The 21,321-nt window shown below is 44.3% G+C and overlaps 1 protein-coding gene across 6 annotated transcripts in view; it reads right to left on the bottom strand.

Moving 5' to 3' along the window:
- GTF2IRD1 (GTF2I repeat domain containing 1) overlaps positions 1-21,321 on the bottom strand; it is a 129,710-nt gene that overhangs the window by 22,264 nt on the left and 86,125 nt on the right. For all 6 annotated transcript variants that reach the window (XM_055001940.1, XM_055001941.1, XM_055001943.1 and 3 more), the window contains exons 10-22: positions 18,119-18,144; positions 15,255-15,375; positions 14,714-14,751; positions 12,780-12,860; positions 10,428-10,517; positions 9,238-9,291; positions 7,187-7,252; positions 6,423-6,606; positions 4,357-4,415; positions 3,943-4,005; positions 3,157-3,240; positions 2,575-2,758; positions 1,610-1,638 (exon numbers count right to left, since the gene is read on the bottom strand). In XM_055001940.1, the coding sequence (XP_054857915.1) occupies positions 1,610-1,638; positions 2,575-2,758; positions 3,157-3,240; positions 3,943-4,005; positions 4,357-4,415; positions 6,423-6,606; positions 7,187-7,252; positions 9,238-9,291; positions 10,428-10,517; positions 12,780-12,860; positions 14,714-14,751; positions 15,255-15,375; positions 18,119-18,144 (1,079 nt within the window). The remainder of the gene's footprint in view (positions 1-1,609; positions 1,639-2,574; positions 2,759-3,156; positions 3,241-3,942; positions 4,006-4,356; positions 4,416-6,422; positions 6,607-7,186; positions 7,253-9,237; positions 9,292-10,427; positions 10,518-12,779; positions 12,861-14,713; positions 14,752-15,254; positions 15,376-18,118; positions 18,145-21,321) is intronic.

Here is a 21,321-nt window from a genome sequence, read left to right as displayed (position 1 = left end):
CAGTTCCAACTGGGGGGGCAGGGAGAGAACTACAAGTGAGCACATCTGTAATCAAGTCAAGCCATGGGTCCGCCTAGCTCAGCATTGTCTAACCGGATTGGCAGAGGCTCTCCAGGTGTTGGCAAAGAGCTTCCCAACACCTGAAAATCATTTAAATTGGAGATGATGGGGAAAGAACTCCACTACTGAGCCATAGCTACTGAGCCATAGCCCATAAGAACATATGACAGCTGCTCTCCACCACCTCAGGCTGAGGTCATTCACATTACCTACCACCTGATTCTTTTAATGGGAGATGCCGGGGATTGAACCTGGGACCTTCTGCATGCCAAGCAGATGCTCTACCACCAAGCCATGGCCGCTCCCCTTAACAAAAACACAAGAAGATGCCTTTTCCTGAATCAGACCCTTAGCCTATCAAGGTCAACACTGCCTGCTCTGACTGGTAGCAGCTCTCCAGGGTCTCAGGTCAAGGTCTTTCACATCGAGAAAGATGTGTTTTTCTCCCTTTCTCACAATACAAGAACTCGTGGGCACTCTATGAAATTATTGAGCAGTCGGGTTAGAACAGATAGAAGAAAATACTACTTTACACAAAGGGTGATAAACACATGGAATTCGTTGCCACAGGAGGTGGTGGCAGCTACAAGCATTGCCAGCTTCAAGAGGGGACTGGACAAATATATGGAGCAGAGGTCCATCAGTGGCTATTAGCCACAGGAGATAGATGGTATTCTCTTTGTGGGGAGGTGGTGCTCTGTTGTCTTGGTGCTGGAAGGAAGGCAGTGGGAGGGCTTCTGGTGTCCTGGCCTCACTGACAGTCCTTTAGATGGCACTGGATTTCTAGCCACTGTGTGTGACAGAATGTTGGACTGGATGGGCCACTGGCCTGATCCAACATGGCTTTGCTTATGTTCTTATGTTCTTATCCCCTACTACCAGATCCTTTTAAATGGAGATGTCGGGAATTGAACCTGGGATCCTTTGCCTGCACAGCAGGTGCTCTCCTCCTGACACTCCCCCCCCCCCAAAATTTGGCTTGATGTTGCTTTTTGCTGCCTTCAGAAGCTCTGTTTTGGTTTGAATCCAAAAAGCAGACATTTGCTCAGACACACAATTTATTTCCCTCCGCTCTAAAATCTGGGCAAACTTCATCTATTTTCTTTCTCCTTATAATGGACAGAGTTCTCGTCACCCAGACAAAAATGATCAGAACGGGTGTCAGTCTTCACTCCCAATTATCTGTAAAATGGACGCACGTATGACTCCAAAAGTCACCAAGGAACATCCGTACTGAAGTTCAATTGTAGTTTGCAAGGATAAATGCATCCTGTCGTTGCTTGGAAAAACAAGCTTGGAAGGTACAAGACTCAGATCGGGGGCAAGGGGTGTCTCCTCCGTAAAACCAAGTGTCATTTTCATGTCATAAATATTTTCAAATGTATGATTGCACTCATTGGCGACAAGTAGGAGGTGGCTTTTGTCTGGTAAACAGAAAGCAGGCTTTACTCCCCAACGTGGAAAGCACCAGTCAGATTACTGAGGCCTTAACATTTCTGGAAAGGCAAAATATATCACACGTTGGCTCTTTAAAGCATTCCACACTTACCAGGTTTAGGGATGAGGCCTTGGAAAGGTCTGGAAAACAGAACAACATAATAACAATCAGGAAACCAAGGACATTACAGACAGGTTTCAATCAATCATTGCTGCGGGCATGCGCCGCTTGCCGCGTTACAAGTGTCACCGAAACGGCAAGCCTTGGCTCTGTGCCATGGCACTGAACTTGCTTTGCCCACAAAGTCTCAAGTGCAGTTCAAAGGCGCTCAGGAAACAGTGGTTGGGAGAGACCTTTCTCTGCCCAAGGCCTGGGAGAGCCACTACCGATCAGAGCAGATGATACGTGGCAAGAAGACCCAACGGTCAGCAGTTATAGAGGGTATAGGGGAGGGTTTACAGATCAGTGGGAGAGCACTGTCCGGTATCCAGAGTGGCTCTGGGCTGAATTCAGTTAACAGAGCTTGGAAACGATGTGTTAGGAAAGCTGCTTCCCTGACCAAGACCCTGGTGAGCCACTGCCAGTCAGCAGAGATCCAGTTTGGCGTAGTGGTTAAGAGCGGCAGGACTCTAATCTGGAGAATCAGGTTTGATTCCCCATTCCTCTGCGTGAAGCCAGCTGGGTGACCTTGGGTCAGTCACAGCTCTCTCAGAGCCCTCTCAGCCTCAACCACCTCACAGGGTGACTGTTGTGGGGATAATAATAACACACTTTGTAAGCCACACTGAGTGAGCATTAAGTTGTCCTGAAGGGTGGTATACAAATCAAATGCTGTTGTTGTTATTCCTGAGCTAGACAAAGCAACAGTCTGACTTGATATAAAGCAGTTTCATATGTTCACCATGTGATACATCCCCAACTGTATGAGATTTCTCCATGCATGGCTCCCAAACTAGTGCCAAGAAGGTGCTCTAGCCCTCTTAATTAATGGCTAGTCGTTAATTAATAAAGGTCTAAAATACAGATTATGAAATGAAATGACACAGCCCTCCCACGTCAACAACCTGGCAAAATACCTTGTTACCGTGAACCTGATTTTGTCTGCCACAGCTAATATCCTCTCCAGGTTCTGGGAGCCGAAGGTGCACGGTTTCCGGAAGGGGATCCCTGGGGGGAGACCTTCTATGATCACCGACCCTGGGTTGCTTTTGATACGCTTGTAGGGCACTTGGACGGGGTACTTGATGCCCAAGGCCTCACCTGAAAGGAAGGCAGGCAGGTGAATTTTTTAAAAAGCAAGAGGGCTCTTCCAAGAATTCTTCATGTCCTCGCAACGGACAGCGATGGTTCCGGGAGCATGAAGGACGCAAGACCTATTACAGGGACCTATTACAGTTCCGCTGGGCCTGCAAAATGGAGATGTTCCACCAGGCCTATGATTATGGATATAGTTGAGGAGCTGGCAAACTCGCCTGGTCTGCTCTGCATTTTCCATCTTAATCAAATGGGAAGCGAAACCTCTCTCAATGCTTTCAACTCTTTAAAAAAACCTGTTCTCCATCTCTCAGCCTAACCCACCTTGCAGGTTTGTTGTGAAGATAAAACAAAGTAACCCCATAGACAATGCCCTTAGATTAACACCTAGCCTTCTTGCTCACCATATTTCTTGTTGAACAAATCTTGCACTTGTTCCCTTAGCGTATTTGCGATATCGATCCGGGAAAGCCGAGTGTCATAGTTTTCTTTACAGAGAGAGAAAGGGAAACCAATAGAAAGCCCCTGATGTTACATTTGCAAGAAATATAAAACCATTTTTAGACAACATGCTTCAGCAAGTAGGAAGGAAAATCAGTATCTTTCTCTTAAGTCAGCTTAGTAACTGAATCAACATCTTTTGTTAAAAATGAAAAAACATTAATCTACAGTATTCTATTACTCATGTGATTTTATTTTCGGTATAAGGAAAAACAAACAGGGGCTTGGAAGGAATCGTACCTGGGGGAAAGGAGGGAGAACTTCTCTCTCTCTCTCTCTCTCTCTCTCTCTCTCTCTCTCTCACACACACACACACACACACAAACACACACACACACACACACACACACACACACAAATCTCTTCCTCCAAATTTCTATAGGTTCTTGAGCAGGCTAATTTCCACACTATGTTCCATCTCCCCCCACCCCACCGCCTTTTAACTAGCTCTGAACCACACTCAACATTTCATGCCACCTGGAGCACACGCCACTCTCACCAGGTCTTTTGATAGTTCTCCTTTTTTTTTTTTTTGCACACCTGGGGGCATTCTCCAAGTATTCAAAAAGCTCTACCTTGTCCATAGGTGGTCCCTGTACCATTCTTTCTGACAGTAAAAAACAGAAATATCCAAAGCCAATACTGAAATCAAATGAACGGGAGGATTCGATGTGTTCCCCAATTCTCACCATGAAATCCGGGTCTTTTCACAGGTTCTTCTATAAGACGATCACTGGAGTCTCTCTCATTCGCTGCCGACAGGGGAAAAAAAAGAAGAAGAAGAAAATACACAGGAGAAAGATTCTTATTTATTTTACTGCATTTTATCTACTCTCCTCAAACAGTCTGAGCCTGATTTCTTCTTTTAAAAAGGATCAAATCGTGTCCACTATAACCCTTACTAATTCTCAGATGCATTGTCAGAGAGCTGTGGTTCCCGAAAGCTTATACTACAATAAAGTTGGTTAGTCTTAAAGGTGCTAGTGAACTCTTTGCTATTTTGCAATTACAGACTAACTCGGCTAACTCCTCTGGATCTTTGTTTATTGAAACACTGTGCCATCATAAAGTCCTGGGAATCAATATGTAATACCAATACATACCTATCGTCGCTGGGCTTTCAGAGCTTGTATCCTTCACTGCTTCTGTAAGAAGTTCTGGTCTGAAAAAAACAATAATTATGATGATACAAAAATCCTGCCCTCATTTATTTATTATTTATATCCTGCATTTCCAGCTTCCCCAAATTAGGAACTGGCCGCACAATTTGGGAATACGTTCCCTGAGCTATTTTGCTAGCACACCTCCTTCAAAAATTACTGCTGCACATGGGTGTTTGGGAGTGTCTGAGGTGGGGTAACTGCCCCCTTGGGGCTAGGGCAGGAAGGTGTTACTTTTGCTTCCTAGCCTAACAGAAAGCAGAGTTCCCCAACAGGGTGCCCCAGGAGCATTATGTCTCCCACCATTACTTCCCCTGGTGCCCTCCAAGCTTTTCAGAAAGTGAGCAGGGCCACTGTAAGGCCGATCTTGTTAATGGTTATCCTCATTCAAGTGAAAGGGATCTCCATGGCACAACAGCATCTGCAGAAAGCGACTGGAGGATCAGCTGGACTGAAAAGCAACTAGGAATTCTTTAGTGTGTGGTTCCCTTACTTCTTCAAGCCTAACGGACTGTTACCCTGAGCTTCCTCAAAGCAGAGAGGAATCTTTGTTCTGGTTTTAGAGTCCAGGCAGCTAGTCTGTTCCATGAGGGAAAATTTAGTATTCAAGAGGAGAGGCCACCTATTCCTTTTCCAGACTTCTTATTAGAGGTGGGCACGAACCAAAATATGAACCAAAGTTCATCATGAACCAGGCCGGTTCGTGGTTCGCGAACCAGCAGTTCGTCAGAGTCCATTTCTGATGAACCGCCACGAACTTTAGGGCAGTTCATTTGGTTCGTTTTTTGGTTTGTCACTGCAGACAGCCTAGTACCAATCAATCTGTTTCCTAGGCAACGGAGGCTGGGCTTTCTGTAGACCTTCTGCTGACCCAGAAATGACCTTCTGCTGACCCAGAAGTGACTTACTGCTGACCCAGAAGTGACATTCTCATGAACCAAATGAACCAGTTCACGAACCAGGGCAGGTTTGTGAAAGTTTGTAGTTCATGGTTTGTGAAACGTGACAAACCACAAACCGCATGGTTCGGGTTTTTTTCTGGTTCGTGCTCATCTCTACTTCTTATCCTGCAAGAGGCTGGACCATGGTCATAGCCAAACTACAGATAAAACTAACCTTGAGAGATCACAGGCTGGACTCTGAATAACAACAAACCACAAACAAGAGAGAGTTGCAGCAATAAGCTAGAAAACAGGAATCCCCACCGTAACTGACTAACTAGTTAAATTTAAGGCTATATATATAAGAATTAATACAATCGCTTGTATCATACAGAGATCATTCAGTTATATTCATCCAGCTTTGCATCCAATTACAGAGTCACAATTCAGCATGAATAAAATAAATATTTGAGCATCATAAATACTCTTAATGGAGACAAAAAACAGAGTCCAATGAAGTGACTAAAGTGCAACTTTTTTCTTTTCTTGCAAGAAAAGAAAAAAGTTGCACTTTGGTCACTTTATTGGACACTTGGACTTACCTGTCATGTATACTTCATGTCAATGAATGGTGCTTATTTATAGTGTTTTTATCTCCATTTATGATGCTCAAATATTTATATTGTTCAAGTTGAATTATGACTTTGTAATTGGATGCGAAGCAGAATAAATATAAATGAATGCTTTCTGTATTGTATAAGCTATTTATTAATTCTTATATATATAGGCTTAAATTTAACTAGTCAGTCAGTTATGGTGAATTCCTGTTTTTTGGACTCTGAATAAGTCAACTTCAGGTGTTCAGTGTGGTTGCCATGCGATTCTTTTGCAAAGCACAGAGGCAGGTATTGCGTTTGGCTCTGCCTCTGGCAGGAGCCATTTTGGGTTTGGCCCGCCTCCTGTGGCAGCCATTTTGGAGTAGCACTCGCCACCCCCCTTTCAAAATTCCGAAGGTGCCCATGGGCTCAAAAAGATTGGGGAGTCCATGATGAAGATGGACATTGATGGTATCACCCAGACTGAGTCACAGCAAGAAATAAAGCCAGCAGTTTCCCTCCCCCTCCCTACCTTTTGATGACAAACTGGATACTGCCGCTCGCCTGAAGGATCTTTTTAAGCTTTGCGATCCCAAAGCAGTTGGGCCGCCTGAGCAAGATGCCATCTGGCAAGCCCACAACAAAGAGGTCTTCTGGGTACATCAGGAACTTGGAGTAGGGGACTTTGACAGGCTCTGAAATTCCTATGGCTTTAGCTGCAAACATAAACATTGAAATGCGGGAGCTCAGAAATTGTTATTGGGCATCCATATTTAAATGGTGATTCATTTGAGATGTGGTGCTGGAGGACAGTTTTGTGGATACCGTGGACGGCCAAAAAGACAAATAAGTAGGTTCTAGATCACATCAAGCCTGAATTCTCCCTAGAAGCTAAAATGACAAAACTTGGAAGGGAGAGGGTAGCCTCCATCTCCTCAAATCTCGAGGGAACAAGAAGGAAGGCATTGGCTCACAAAAACTATGCATGGATCCATGCATGGGCAACTGGTTGGCCACTGTGTGAAAGAGGACGCTGGACCAGGTGGACTCGTGGCCTTTTTTAATCAGGGCTTTTTTTAATTAGCCAAGGATGTCGGAAATAGAGCATGTTCAGAGGCAAGCTCCCTTCGAACGGCAGCTGTCATTGGGCAGGGCCCAGTGGTAAGTTTCCCAGAGGCACAGGCGTGGTCACTTGAGAAATAGGATGCCGGACTAAATGGGTCATTGGTCCGGTCCAGCAGGAAACCAGGACATGACTCTAAAAAGCCTTAATAAAATAAAATGAGCATAACTTACCATATCTTGTATTAAACAAAATTTCGACTTGCTTCCTTAAGTGACTTAAAACATCACTAACGCCGTCTGGAAAATAAAAAAACAGCAAACCTAGCAATGAAATAACGAAAACAACAACAACAACGATCACATCAGAAAAAGGAGAGGTGACACAGTCATGTTCATTGGATGCGGCAAAACCACACTGAAGTCTTGTGGGACCGTAAAGATTTAACAAGCTTTTATTGCGGAATAAACTAGTCCACAAAAGCTTATGCCAAAATAACAACCTTTTAAATGGTCCCACAAAACTGTATATACAGAAAAAAGTGAATACCAAAGGCTGCACCAATCTGGAATTTGGCAACAAAAGTGTGAATAACAGAGGTTTTTTTGCAATCTATTTTTTACATCTGCACATTTATTTTTTCAGCATAAAAAGAGCTTGGTGGCTCAAAGCAAGAGTCTATCTAGTGTTTCCCACACTAGTCAATTAGTTGCCTCCAAATGGCCCACAATCATGGGAGAGGGGAACCTCCTCTGTTGTTTCTCCAGGTATATTGCTTCTAAAAATGGAGGTTCCATTTAGCCATCATGGCTAATAGCCACTGAGAGAGATTTCCTCCTCTATGCATTTCTCTAACCCCTTTTAAAGTCATGTAAGCCACAGGCCATGAGTAAATCCTGTGGCACTGAGTTCCACAAGTTAATTATTTTTATTGATCTGTTATTTATAGTCTGCTTTTTTCACTGAGACCCAAAGAGGATTATATAGTATAAGTCCATGTGATCAACAGCTGGGGCATTCAATAAACAATATAATAGGGTATAAATAGCAGTAATTTGAAAAGCATAAAATCCAAATGGTAGTGGGAAGAAATAATTTCTTTCATCTGTACTTAATTATGTCGCCCCTCAACTTAAATTGGGCACCTGCAAGTTCTAGAATTCTAGAAAGGGAAAAAATCCTATCCAATCAAGGCATACTTTTATAAACCTTTTTCATGTTAACCTCTCCTTGATCATCTTTTTTTCTAACCTAAAAATCTCCAAACACTTTAACTGCTTTTGTAACCTTTTGTCCTATGTAAAGCCCATCCATGAGGAGTGTAATGAAACCCCAGGATGAAAAATACAATAATAAAAATTACCACAAAAATGTAAAAAAGCATTAAAAGCTTGTTTTTTTAGATCCCCTTGTCCACAAACCGGACAAAATTATCCCAACTGGTTTCAAAAGGACAGTGAAGTCTAGTCATACGAGCAAAAAACTAGAATATTAGGGACAAAAATAGGCTAAAATTCTTCTCCCTGCTAATTTTCTACTGCTGGGGCTTGAGGTTTTTTGATATGGAGTTATAATGTATAATTTGCGTGGAGTCTCAACATGAAAAGAGGAGTATAAACAGGGCTTTTTTCCAGCTGGAACGCGGTGGAACAGAGTTCCAGCACCTCTTGAAAATGGTCACATGGCCGATGGCCCCGCCCCCTGATCTCCAGACAGAGAGGAGTTTAGATTGCCCTCCATGCCACTGGAGCAGCGCGGAGGGCAATCTAAACTCCCCTCTGTCTGGAGATCAGGGGGCGGGGCCACCGGCCATGTGACCATTTTCACCAAGGGTGATTTAAACTTTAAAAAATTCCCCCCTTGTTCCAGCTGACCCAAAGTGACGTCATTGTGCGGCCCTGAGTTCCACCACCTCTTTTCCCAGAAAAAAAGCTCTGAGTATAAATAATATAAATAAATAAGTAAGATGGAGTAGCATTCAGTTATCCAAGTCCTTGCCATATGAAGTGGTATCAACTCCAGTAGGTCTGCTTGGTTAAAGATCTTATGAAAGAGGCCACCACTCACAGCCTCCAGTTTTGCCTGTGAAGGCCTTACTCAAAGAAAATCCTTATACAAAGAGACACCTGCTACCCAATTCCACTTTCTTTCCCCCAAAGTAAAAGCCCAGATGTTCCCTGCAATCTCCAGTGGGCAAGACTGTTTTCTTCTTTCCGACATGGAGGTTAGACAGTTTCAGACTTCACAGCAATGGAATCTAGACTAATTTTATGATAAAACGCACCTTTGCCCTCCATCTGTTTCTCATCATGTTGCAAATCACTGCTGGACCCTTTATCTGAAAGCACAGAGAAAAGACAGAAGTTTAGCAGGAAAGGATATTTTGACCAACAGGGCTGAGGAAGAGTCCTGTGTAATTTGAAGTCTTGCACACTGACTGGCTCTCTATGATCCCAGCCAGAGAAGAGACTTTCCCTGTGACCTGAGATTCTTTTTCACTGGAAATGTCAGAAACTGAATCTGGGACCTTCTACATTTGAAGCACATGCTCTGTCATTGAGTCACTCATAACCCCTCACCCATGTAATGGTACAGTCCAGGCAAAAGTCATTATTTCTATTTCTTCTATTTATGGTAGAACAGATCTGGTCATGTGAGTGTACCAGTCATAGGGTGTAACCCAGAGCAAACAAATTCTTAGGTCTTTTGCTCAGCCTCACGAATGCCATCAATAGATAATGTCACACATCTAGGACATATATCCAGAGGAGTTAGCCGTGTTAGTCTGTAGTAGCAAAATAGTAAAGAGTCCAGTAGCACCTTTAAGACTAACCCACTTTATTGTAGCATAAGCTTTCGAGAGCCACAGCTCTCTTTGTCAGATGCCTGTCTGACTAAGAGAGCTATGGCTCTCAAAAGCTTATGCTACAATAAAGTTGGTTAGTCTTAAAGGTGCTACTGGACTCTTTATATCTAGGACATAATATTTAAAGATGATCTTCATCAATATCTATGCATGCTGCTGATTCAATCAACAGGCTTTGTATTTGACTCTGTAAAAAACTGCCCTGAAAGTCAACGTCAAAAGCTTGGACAGGTGCAACCTGGCTAATCCACAAACTTTAGGAACAAACACATTGAAGGCTATTAGCCTCGTGAGGCTCCATGGCAACATATCCACTATGCCCACAACCCGCTGGCATATAGACATGCAGTATATAAATCACAAAAAGCCAATGGTTGGAGCTAAACATCAATGAAGATATTCATTCAACAGCATACACTTCAGAGTTTCTCCAACTATGTTCCTGAAAAGCTGGAGAAAATACTTCAAAGAGGCTTCTCAGTTGTCTGTGAGTGATGCCACAGCTTATGGTTAACAAGTGAATATTCCCAATTGTATGCATAAACACCCAATGCAAATATAAAACACATACAGTGGGGCCCATTTGAAAACCCCTCGTTTGCAATCACCTGCCAGCCTTTCGCGCATGTAGCCGGGATCGTCTGAGGTCACGTGGTTGGCCGTTGAGTCGTGCAATTCATCAGAACCAGGTGATCGGTCTGTTAAGAGGAGAGAACCAAAGGATAATAACCTCTGGACGATCCACGGAAGTGCCAAAAGTCATGGCCTTCTTGTACACGGGGATGATTCTCTGTTGTGGCTCTCATTGCTGCTGCGCATGCACAGGCGTCTGCAGCAGCAACGGAGCACCTGCACAGAAGTTATTCCTGCATATTCCTTGCCTCAGCCCCCCACAGCAGCCATTCCCCTATTCCCTGTGCCATTTTGAGTCAGCAATTGCTAGACTGCTATAGTGCAACAGTTCTATAACAATCTATTGTCACGATCTACCAGCTCTTCTGAATTCCCAGTTTCCATTTTAAAACAAGAAAGAAAGAATCTTGAACAATTTTCGAATCCAGAGAGCCTTCACTGGTCACAGTAGAAGGTACCAAACTGGGTGCATCAGAGTCCTGGCTGCAAATAAGGCAGCTTCGTATATTAATATTACAGATGGGGCCTGTGGCTCAGCAGCAGAAAACCTGCTTTGCATGCAGAAGGTCCCAAGTTCAATTCCAGTATCTCCTGTTAAAGGATCTCAGCTAGCACAAAGATCCCTCTGTTTTTATGCCCCTGGATAGTCACAGCCAGGGCCAGCGCGTCCATGAAGGCGGGTCTGGCAGCCACCTCGAGCGCTGAGACGTTGGAGGGGGCGCCGGGGGCGTGGGTATGCACCGTGGAGCTGGCGGCGGCAGTGCTGGCAGCTGAGAGGGCTGGTAAGCCCCCCATGCACCACCCCGGCCACCTGCCACGCCTGGCCCACAGCTTCTGCGCCCAGCCGGGAGCGTGTGCTGGTGGCGGCAGCATGGGGCAGTCTGAGCACACAGCCTCCCAGCCCTCCCGCTCAGTTGCCCCGTGCTGCCGCCGACTGCACACCGCTGTGGGCCAGGTGCAGCAGGCTGCCAGGGCAGCGCGGGGCAACTGAGTGGGAGGGCTGGGAGGCCACCTGCGTGCTGTCCCAGCTGCCTGCCGCGCCAATGGGCCTGGCTCGCAGCGGTATGCTGCGTGATTACGTCACACGCAGTGATGTCATCATGCAGTCTGGGTTCCCACTTTGCATGCACGCATGGGGGCGGCAACAGCCTTGAAGCTGCCCCCGGCCTCAGGCACTGGCCCTGGTCACAGCTGTCAGAAAATAGATGGACCAACAGCATAAGACACTGTCACAGGTTCAAGCAACAGATTGCTTCCAGTGGCTCCATTCAGAAGTTGCACCAAAGAGGGAGCATGGTGTAGAGTGTCTGACTCAGATCTCGGAGACCTGAGTTCAAATCCCCCCATGCCACAGAAGCTCACTGGGTCACCCTGTGCCAGTCACACACTCTCAGCCTAACCCGTCTCATGGGGATTTTGTAAGGATAAGACAGAGAAGGGGAGGTTGGTGTAAGCTGCTTAGGAGTTCCCATTGGGGAGAAAATTGGAGTATAAAGGAAATAAATTTGGAAAACACAACAAAACTCATGCACAGCCCTCTCCTAGAAGTATGTGGCAAGGGGCTTAGCAGGTAGCAGAGGCAGGAAGGGACCCCACCCTACCCCGTGTGCATACCACAATGTGCTCTCGGTTGACTTTATTAAATACATCAACAAACCGGGGAACCACAATTCTGGAAATTATTGTTGTATATTTTTCAAAGTGCAAGGTGCAAAAGTGCTAAGTAAGTTTAACATGCATCATGAATATATTTACAAAATACAAAGTCCATCCAATAGAACATCAAAGTCAGCATAATCTCAAAGTCCATCCATTTATGAACTGAATCTTCACCGTCCGGAATATGTATGAAACTTTTAAAGTGCAAATGCTGAATATAATGAAAAAAGCCGGTGGGAGGGGAGACATGTGCAGGTTGTTTGTTCTTACACGGTCCAAAGTAGTCTACTTTGGACCGTGTAAGAACAAACAACCTGCACATGTCTCCCCTCCCACCGGCTTTTTTCATTATATTCAGCATTTGCACTTTAAAAGTTTCATACATATTCCGGACGGTGAAGATTCAGTTCATAAATGGATGGACTTTGAGATTATGCTGACTTTGATGTTCTATTGGATGGACTTTGTATTTTGTAAATATATTCATGATGCATGTTAAACTTACTTAGCACTTTTGCACCTTGCACTTTGAAAAATATACAACAATAATTTCCAGAATTGTGGTTCCCCGGTTTGTTGGTGTTCTTTGTTTGGACTTGGGGCCGCCCTTTGTTTTTCTTTTTATTAAATACATCAGCAGCACCACTGGGAGGTTTTGTTTACCATACCTGGAACAGTGATTTGAATGATGTCCACTTCGTCGGGCTCGATCTTGATGCGTTTTATCCCTCCCAGCTCTCCTGAGGTGCCTACAAAAAATGGGAGGAAACAACAATGAGAAAGAAGGCAGGAAGAGAGGGGAGGAGGAGGCTGGACGATGGCGTACTTACAGGATCATAGCCTAATATTTTGCGTGTTCCTAGTTTAATACCTTTTTAATTGTGCTCTTCCTCTAAAGAGCTCAGAGTGGTGCACATCATTCTGCCCCCTTTTGTTTTAGCTTCACAACAACCCTGTAAGGTAGGCTAGGCTAAGAGACAGCAATTGGCCCAAGGTCACCCAGCCAGCTTCAGGGCCAAGAAGGGATCTGATCCTGGGTCTCCCAGATCCAGTTCAATTCTTCACCCATTTTACCATACTGACCCTCCTTAAAAACGTAAGAGTCCTAAGAGCATAATGTTAATCTAGTTCTTCATCCTGTATCCTATAATAGCCAATGAGACACTTCTGGGATGTCCACAAGCAAGGCATGAAGGCAACAGCACTTGCTTGTCCTCTCGACCCCAGCTATGGGTATTCTGAGAGGCACTACCTCTGAACAGATACACTGCCGCATAACACGGAGGTAACACGGAGGTTCCACTGAGGTAACTCGCCTAATAGCCATAGATGGACTTCTGCTCCATAGATCCATTTGAAAAATGAAATCCTGCCCTCAAGTTATAGCTGACTTATGGTGACCCCCCCCCCCTGGTAGGGTTTTCATGGCCAGAGACTAACAGAGGTGGTTTGCCATTGCCTGCCTCTGCAACCCTGGTCTTCGTTGGAGCTCTCCCATCCAATTAGTCCCTTTTAAAAGCCACCTAAGCCAGTGTCCATCAGTGTACCATGTGGCAACAAACTCCTTTCTTCAAGGTCTCACTATGGAAGTCGTCTATCCTAGAGGAAGACAAGACAGTAACTAATAAACTGACTGCAAGGTGCTGGGTGCGAGAAGGAGGCTGCTCACAGTTAAGACTGTAGCAGCAGAACCAGGCCCGTTCTTGCTCACAAACCAAGGGAACTCCTGGTTTGAGCTCTGCAGTGTAATGCAACTTCAAGCCCAGAAGAGGCCAGTAAGATCACACCTGTTCCTATAAAGTTGCTGATTCTATCCTGGCTCCTAAGCCTGAGCAAGTTGTTATTCAGGTGCAGGCTAGGCTGCTTACAGACCATTTTTGATTCCTTGCTCAACCGCCCGCAAGCAGATTCTTCTTCTTATCTCCAGCCAGCCAGCTGAGAAACCGTGTGGTTCAATTATGCCAAAGTCAGCCCAAATTAGGTATTAGATTATTCTTATTATTATTATTTACAGACATTGGCCAGTAAACAGTTTGAAGGGAAACAAGTAAATAACAATTAAAACAGTGATGTTAAAAAACCAAAATACATTCTCATATAAACAGAGGTTTAAAATTTCAAATATTCTAGAAGTTAAGATAAAATATCAGAACTGAAGAAACAAATAAACCTATCTATATACTTATCTCTACTATATTTCAAAAGCAAGTGCTTCTCAGACCCAACTTTCTCCATCATTCTCAACAAAGATCACAAGGATTAGAAATTCTCTTTCTAAACGAAACCTGATCATGGTTTAATTGCAAAACAATAGTAATAATAATAATATAGTAATGATATTTGATTTATATACAGCCCTACACGACAAATTAAGACCTGCTCAGAGCGGTTTACAAAGTGTATTATTATCATTCCCACAACAATCACACTGTGAGGTGGGTGGGGCTTCAAGTGGAGGAGTGGGGAATCAAACCTGGTTCTCCAGATTAGAGTCCTGCCGCTCTTAACCATGACATCAAATTGGCTCTATTCATGCAACCCCAATTGTCCTCTGCCTATCCTGGGAGTTTCTGACAAAACATCAGCAGTTGTTTGTGCTTACCTGGTTCACAGTCTCCTGAAATGGAGGACTTCTCAGACCTGACAAAGAAAAAATGTCGTATTTTGGTTACTGAACAAAAGGAGACCCTGCTAGGACTCCCCCAGGCTTGTTCACGCAAGGATCAAACCACGGTTTGTTATTATGTCCAAATGATGACTAACATCAAAGTTCATGGAGAACTGATAGGTTTCAGGGAAGTTACTTCAGCAAAATTATGAATTTTGTTCCTCTAGACACTTCTGATGTCTGCTATGGGCACACCATGTTTTCTAAACATTAGCTTTAAATATTTAGACATTTATACCCTGCTTTTCCCTCCATTGGGAACCCAAGCGACTTACAGCATCGTTCTCTCCTCCTCCATGTTATCCTCACAACAACCCTGGGAGATGGATATGAGAGAGTGAATGGCCCAAGGTCACCCCACGAGCTTCCAGGGCAGAGAGGAGACTAGAACCGGGGTCTCCCAGATCCTAGTCTGACATCTAACCCCCTGCACCACGCTGGCCCTTAGATTATTTGTAGAACAAAACAAGCTTACCTGTGATTAGCCTGTGACGACCCTCCCAGATCAAGAAATGCCATTCTGTGCGGTTCAGGAGAAATATCCCCAGAGGGGCTGGATGGCTCAATCTTTGTTGAATCTTTGGTAAATTTACTTCCTGGTTGCAGTCAAGACACAATGTTATCCCAGCGTGAAGTAAAGAGGCAAAGGAAGCCGAGATGTTGAAAGGGAGAGAGGAAAAGAAAGGATTTAAAAAAAAAAGTTTTCCAGAGGCAGAATTTACAACTTAGTAGCTCCAAATTCCAGGTATAATTTCCTCTTTTTCTTTTAACAAAAGTTAGGAACAAATGAAGTTGTATGGGATGGGGGTGATGATCCCAAAGCTGCTCGAGAGATTTGGGCATCACATTCCAAGGGAAATAAAAGAGCCCCAACTCCTTTTGATATAATTAGAACACAGGCTGTGTTTCCAGTCACCAGGAAAACAACCACGCATGGATGGAGTCCAGTGGTCATTTTCAAACAGCCTGGCTTACTTCTGCTATCAGAGAAGGGCTGCAGGGAAACTGGTCTATGGGGCCATAGAAATATGAGGCAGGGAAGGGTCTCATTTCCCCAGTCATCAGTCACAGGCTCTGATTGAACTTAAGGTCACTCACAACTCTCCTCCTGGGGTCATACAAAAATGGAAGGCAAAATTCAGTGTTGAATGATTTAAACACCAATTATGGAGAACACCGAGTCCCAAGTCAAGGTGATGGTAACGTTTTAACTCTTTCCACCCACAATATTTTCCTAACCTCAAAACAGGCCCCTTTAATTCCCTTAAAATCAGGTCCATGATATTAATGCCTAGGCTCTGGTTCTGACTTCCTTGAGAGAAGTACCATGCAATTCTATGCAGTTTTACTCCAGTCTAAACACACACATTTCAAATTGATTTCAATTACCTTAGACTGGAGTAACTCTGCAAAGGATTGCACTGGCTGCCATCTTATTGGTTGAAGTGTTTAATTTAAAATGGCATCGAGTGCAGCGTTAAGCATATTAAAGTTCTATTTCAGCCCTCCTGCTATTCGAACAAGGGCCAACCCTCTGACTCTGGAGAGAGGTCAATTCTGTCTCATCAAAATGGGATCTACTTTTGAATTTACTGTACTTACTTGGCAGGACTTGACTTGCAAAGTAACTCCATTCTACTTTCCCCTCTCCTCGACATAAAATGCAGGATTTGGTGAACACTAAACATTCCATTTTTCATTTTTGATATTTATTAATCAAAAGCATTATTCCGCAGCAGGCGATGTTTCACAGCCCTTCACATATGATGCAGAAGCAAAGTAAAGTTTGATCAAGCCTACCAGAATATCCAGGGCTTTTTTTCATCTGGAACGCGGTGGAACGGAGATCCGGAACCTCTTGAAAATGGTCACATGGCTGGTGGCCCCGCCCCCTGATCTCCAGACAGAGGGGAGTTTAGATTGCCCTCCGCGCTGCTCCAGTGGCGTGGAGGGCAATCTAAACTCCCCTCTGTTTGGAGATCAGGGGGCGGGGCCACCAGCCATGTGACCATTTTCACCAAGGGTGATTTAAACTTTAAAAAACTCCTCCCTTGTTCCAGATGACCCAAAGTGATGTCATTGTGTGGTCCTGTGCTGGCAACCCACTGAGTTCCACCACCTCTTTTCCCAGAAAAAAAGCCCCGAGAATATCCATTCTCCACTCACTCCATTTCTCCTCCTGGAATCAGCATGCCAAGAGGGGAGGCAGCTGCCAGGGCCCAGGGTTTCTGGCAGGACACACCCTTCACCTAGACAAATCCCCTGACACCTGCACACATGTACTCCTCCCCTCAAATGCTTGCAAGTGCTCATTTCCAGCTGCAGATGTTGGGTGGGTGGTGCACAGAGTCAGTTCTCCTGGTGGCCCAGGTGATGGCATTCCAGGAACATGTACCACCCAGCACCATTGTACATATATTATACTGCCTTATACTGAATCAGAACATTGGTCCATCAAGGTCAGTACTGTCTGTTCTGACTGGCAGCAACTCTCCAGTGTCTCAGACAGAGATCTTTCACAGTATCTGCCACCTGATCCCTTTTAACTGGAGATGCTGGGGATTGAACCAGGGATCTTCTGCGTGCCAGGCAGAGGCTCTACCACTGAGCCACAGGAGTTGTGGGTGGCTGTGATGGCAGATGAAGTGGAACTTGCAGTAGGTAAACTAAGGACACAGAGCCAGGTGGAGAGATAATGTGAGTGTGTTAATGGAAGGGGGGCTCGTGGTGCACGTGGGGGTGCACATTAGTCTCTGCGCAGGGACCTCCAAATCTGGATCTGGCCTTGAACTTGAGAATGAGGATTTAAATATCTTCTTACTGATATGGGGCTGAATGAATTTTGACAGGTATAAATTGTTTCCATGCAGAACTAAAACCAAAATGCAACAGCATAGTTCGAAAAGGCTATTTATTTATTTAGGGTATTTAATTGCTATCTGTGCAGAGTCCTGCTCAAGGTGGCTTACAGAGAAAAACAAAACCACAAACTGAGTGAAACATCATAAATCAGAGGTCCACGTGGCTTCTTTTTACTAACAAGAGCTATTTTGAAGAGCCGTTCACAGATCTTCAAACATCTCATTTGTGTCGGCTTGGAGAAGCCAGCGCACTTGAGTTTTCAGTAGAAGTTGTGACTGCAGCATGTGAATCAAAACACATTGTTGTCACAGTCACTGGCCAAGTAGCAGAATGAAGTAGGATACAAAATCATCTTTTAAAAAACCAGGATTTAATCACGGTGCAGAGAACATGCCTCCATACAAGTTTTATCTAGGCATACAAGACATCGGTTTGTTCAGAGAGAGACAAGGGAATTAACGAAGGCGTTTGGCTTACCTGTAAAAATTCTTTCATCAAACATCCTGTAAAGAAAGGAAAAAGGAATATATCAACTAATACTTCGGTTTACAATCTCATCTGAAGACCTTAAAACAATCTACACGACGGAGGACCTGTTGCTGCTCCTATTCAACGCTATGCAAAGTTGAATCGCAGCAAGGAGTTTGTCCACATAGTCTTGAAACGGGCTCACTACAAGGCTCAGTTCTCCAGATTTATCAGCACTCACCTTGACTCTTAACATGTAATGTATTTGTGTGTTATGTTTGTATCTGGCCTTTCATACAAGGAGATCAAAGTAAAACTAGACGTGACAGTGGAAGACCTGGCTCTCAAAATACAGGTTCAAGCACAACAGGTACCAATTGTGGGGTGATTTTAGGCAGAAAAGGGGCACTTTTGGGGGGTGGGTGGGAGTGGAGTAACTGGAGTGCCTGTTTTTCAAATGATACCAAAATTACAGGAAACTTAATGCTACCTGTCTACTAAAGAACCCCCAAGTTTCACACAAATTGGACCAAAGAGTCTAATTCTATCGGCCCCTGAATAAGACGGACCCCCAACCTTCCCACCTGTTTCCAAATACACAAGAGCAACCACTGGCTGAGAACAGAACCAACAAGCCCCATAGAGCCAGTGTCAAACCAAAGAATACCAACAGAGCTGTGGGCCAATGTGGCACTCCAACACAACAGACGTCAAACCCGAGAATCCTAGCAAAACCAGCTTAAGTAAGGGACACTGATGGAAATCTGCTGGGATTCTCTGGTTTGACACAACCAATGTCAAACCAGAGAATGCCAGGGAAGCCAATCTGGCAAAGAACCAACCATTGTTCATCACTGGTGCTCCTGTCCCCTCCCAGCTCTGCAAAGAACAAGCACAACAACAATGCAGTGTGCATGAGCTTCACTTTGGGTGCTTTTGTGAGATCTGCGGCTTCTTATTTTAAATTGAGATACACATCTACGTTCCGAAAAACTTTTGTTCCAATTATATTTGGGAGGAGGGTTTTTTTCTTTATGAGAGCAACAAAAACAACATTTTTGGCACCATATTTATTTACCTCTCGCACAGAAGCATTCCCCTAACATCTGATATCATTGCCTGGGAGAGCTGCCTCCCTCCCCCCCCCTCCCTCTCATTGCCCCCCAAACTTGTAAAATTGAAGAAAAACAGGCCAGAGAACCTTAAAGTGCCAGCCCTGAATATTTCCGGATATTCCCAAATATTTCCAGAATTTTTCAGGAATCACTATCCAGTATTCTTGAGAATCCCAAATATCACCTGGATATCCTAATATGCCCCCCAAATACCAATGAAGTATTTTTCAGATATATATTTGGACTGGAAATATCCAAATGCATATCCCTATTGAGAACAAATTCTTAAGAAGACATTGACCATTTCCACACACGTTGAATAATGCACTTTCAAGGCACTTTAGCAATCCTTTGGAAGTGGATTTTTTGTTCCACACATGGGCCGTTTCCACACGGCTTACCTTATTCTGCAAAATAGCAAAATCTCGCACGAAATCTCGTGAAAAGATGCTGTTATCACGCGAGAAGACGCTGTTATCACGCGAGAAGAGGCAATAACAGCGTCTTCTCACGAGATTTTGCGCGAGATTTCGCTATTTTGCAGAATAAGATAAGCCGTGTGGAAACGGCCATGGAAAAGCAGTTCCAAATGTTCACTAAAGAGTATTGAAAGTGGATTATCCAACGTGTGTAGAAGCAGCCATTCAGTTTTTATACGCAAGTTGTTTTAATGTTATTTGTATACTGTTTTATCTGTTTTTAACTGTATTTATGTACATTGAAATGTTGTACTCCACCCTGAGCCCGCCTGGTGGGGAGGACGGACTAAAAATCTAATCTAATAAACAAATAAACAAATAATTTATCTGTCATTGTTGCTGTCACAAAGAGACTGGGAAAACTGCCCTAACTGTGGAAGCAGCAGTGAGCAGGGTTGAGAGGGCAGGTGGGATTGCACCCGTATGCCCCTTCCCACTCGCTGCTGTCCCACCATTGAGGGGGTGCAGAAGTGCTGACATGCTGATGATCACATCAGGTCTGTCCACTGACTTGTTTCCCCTCCCCATATTCGCTGTGCGTACAATGTCCACCCACAATCACTCCACGCTTCTGCCTTTGAGCTGAAGTAAAGGAGGTTCTTTGCCCTAAGCTCAAAGACAAAACCTGCAGAAGCCCCACGAGTTGTGCTCAGAAAGAGTTCTCAAAATGTTGCAAGCTGCTTAAACTGTATCCTTTTGCAGAGCAAAACAGTTTAAGCCAGAAGCCTTTTTGTTGGGATTAATGGACAAACAGTTGGAAATTAGCATTTTGGTATATTTTTGTGTATGACTACAGCAGCTAGGCTTTTATATGTGCAAAAATGGAAAAGCACAGAAATGCCTTCAACTGAAGATTGGAGTATGAAAATGACGGAGTTAGCGGACGTGGCTGAACTTACAGTTTTGATCAGAGATAAAACATTGTCTGCTTTTTTGGCTAATTGGAATCCCCTTATTAACTTTCTGCGTGAAACAAGGAAAAGTGATTTGATGATTTGTGGCCTTGATTTTTAGGAAGATAAATCTGAGAAAAACAAATAGAAAGGAGGCAGTAGAGAAAAAGAAAATTTTGGAGAGATTAAATTTTAAGTATGATGTTTGTTAAAAAAAAGATGTGTTGTAGAGAAGAATGGAAATGAAATATGTATTATTGTTTTCTTTTATTTCTAAGTTCTGTCTTTTCGTTTTTTTTAAGTGTTGTGAGTCAGCCAGGGCTGAGTGATAGTGAGGACTCCTCAGGGGAAGAGGAGCTCCAAGCAGCTAGCCTTGAACAGCCAGAAGCTAAGGACTCCTCAGAGGAAGGGGAGCTCACAGAAGCTGACCAGCAGGGAATACCTGCTGCTCAGCCTGCACCGTCAACAGCTGAAGCAGGGCCCTCTAGCTCTGATCCAGCAGGTGAAATCCAGCTAGCTGACCCAGCCCTACAGATTCACCTCCACCCTTTGAGCGCCGCAGATGGAAGCTGAGAACTGAATTGCAGGCAAGGAGGCAAAGTGCGCGCCTCCTGGCCCGACACCAGCCGCTTGTTGAGAGTGATGAGGAGTGAGCACAGGATAGCTCCCAAGCAGCTGGCTTCAAGCCCAGCCTGTCTATAAAAGCCTGCCACAGACAACCAGGG

Source organism: Eublepharis macularius, chromosome 17, assembly GCF_028583425.1.
Source record: "Eublepharis macularius isolate TG4126 chromosome 17, MPM_Emac_v1.0, whole genome shotgun sequence".
In the NCBI taxonomy this organism is placed as follows: Eukaryota; Metazoa; Chordata; class Lepidosauria; order Squamata; family Eublepharidae; genus Eublepharis; species Eublepharis macularius.
This window is presented reverse-complemented; position numbering and strand designations above follow the sequence as displayed.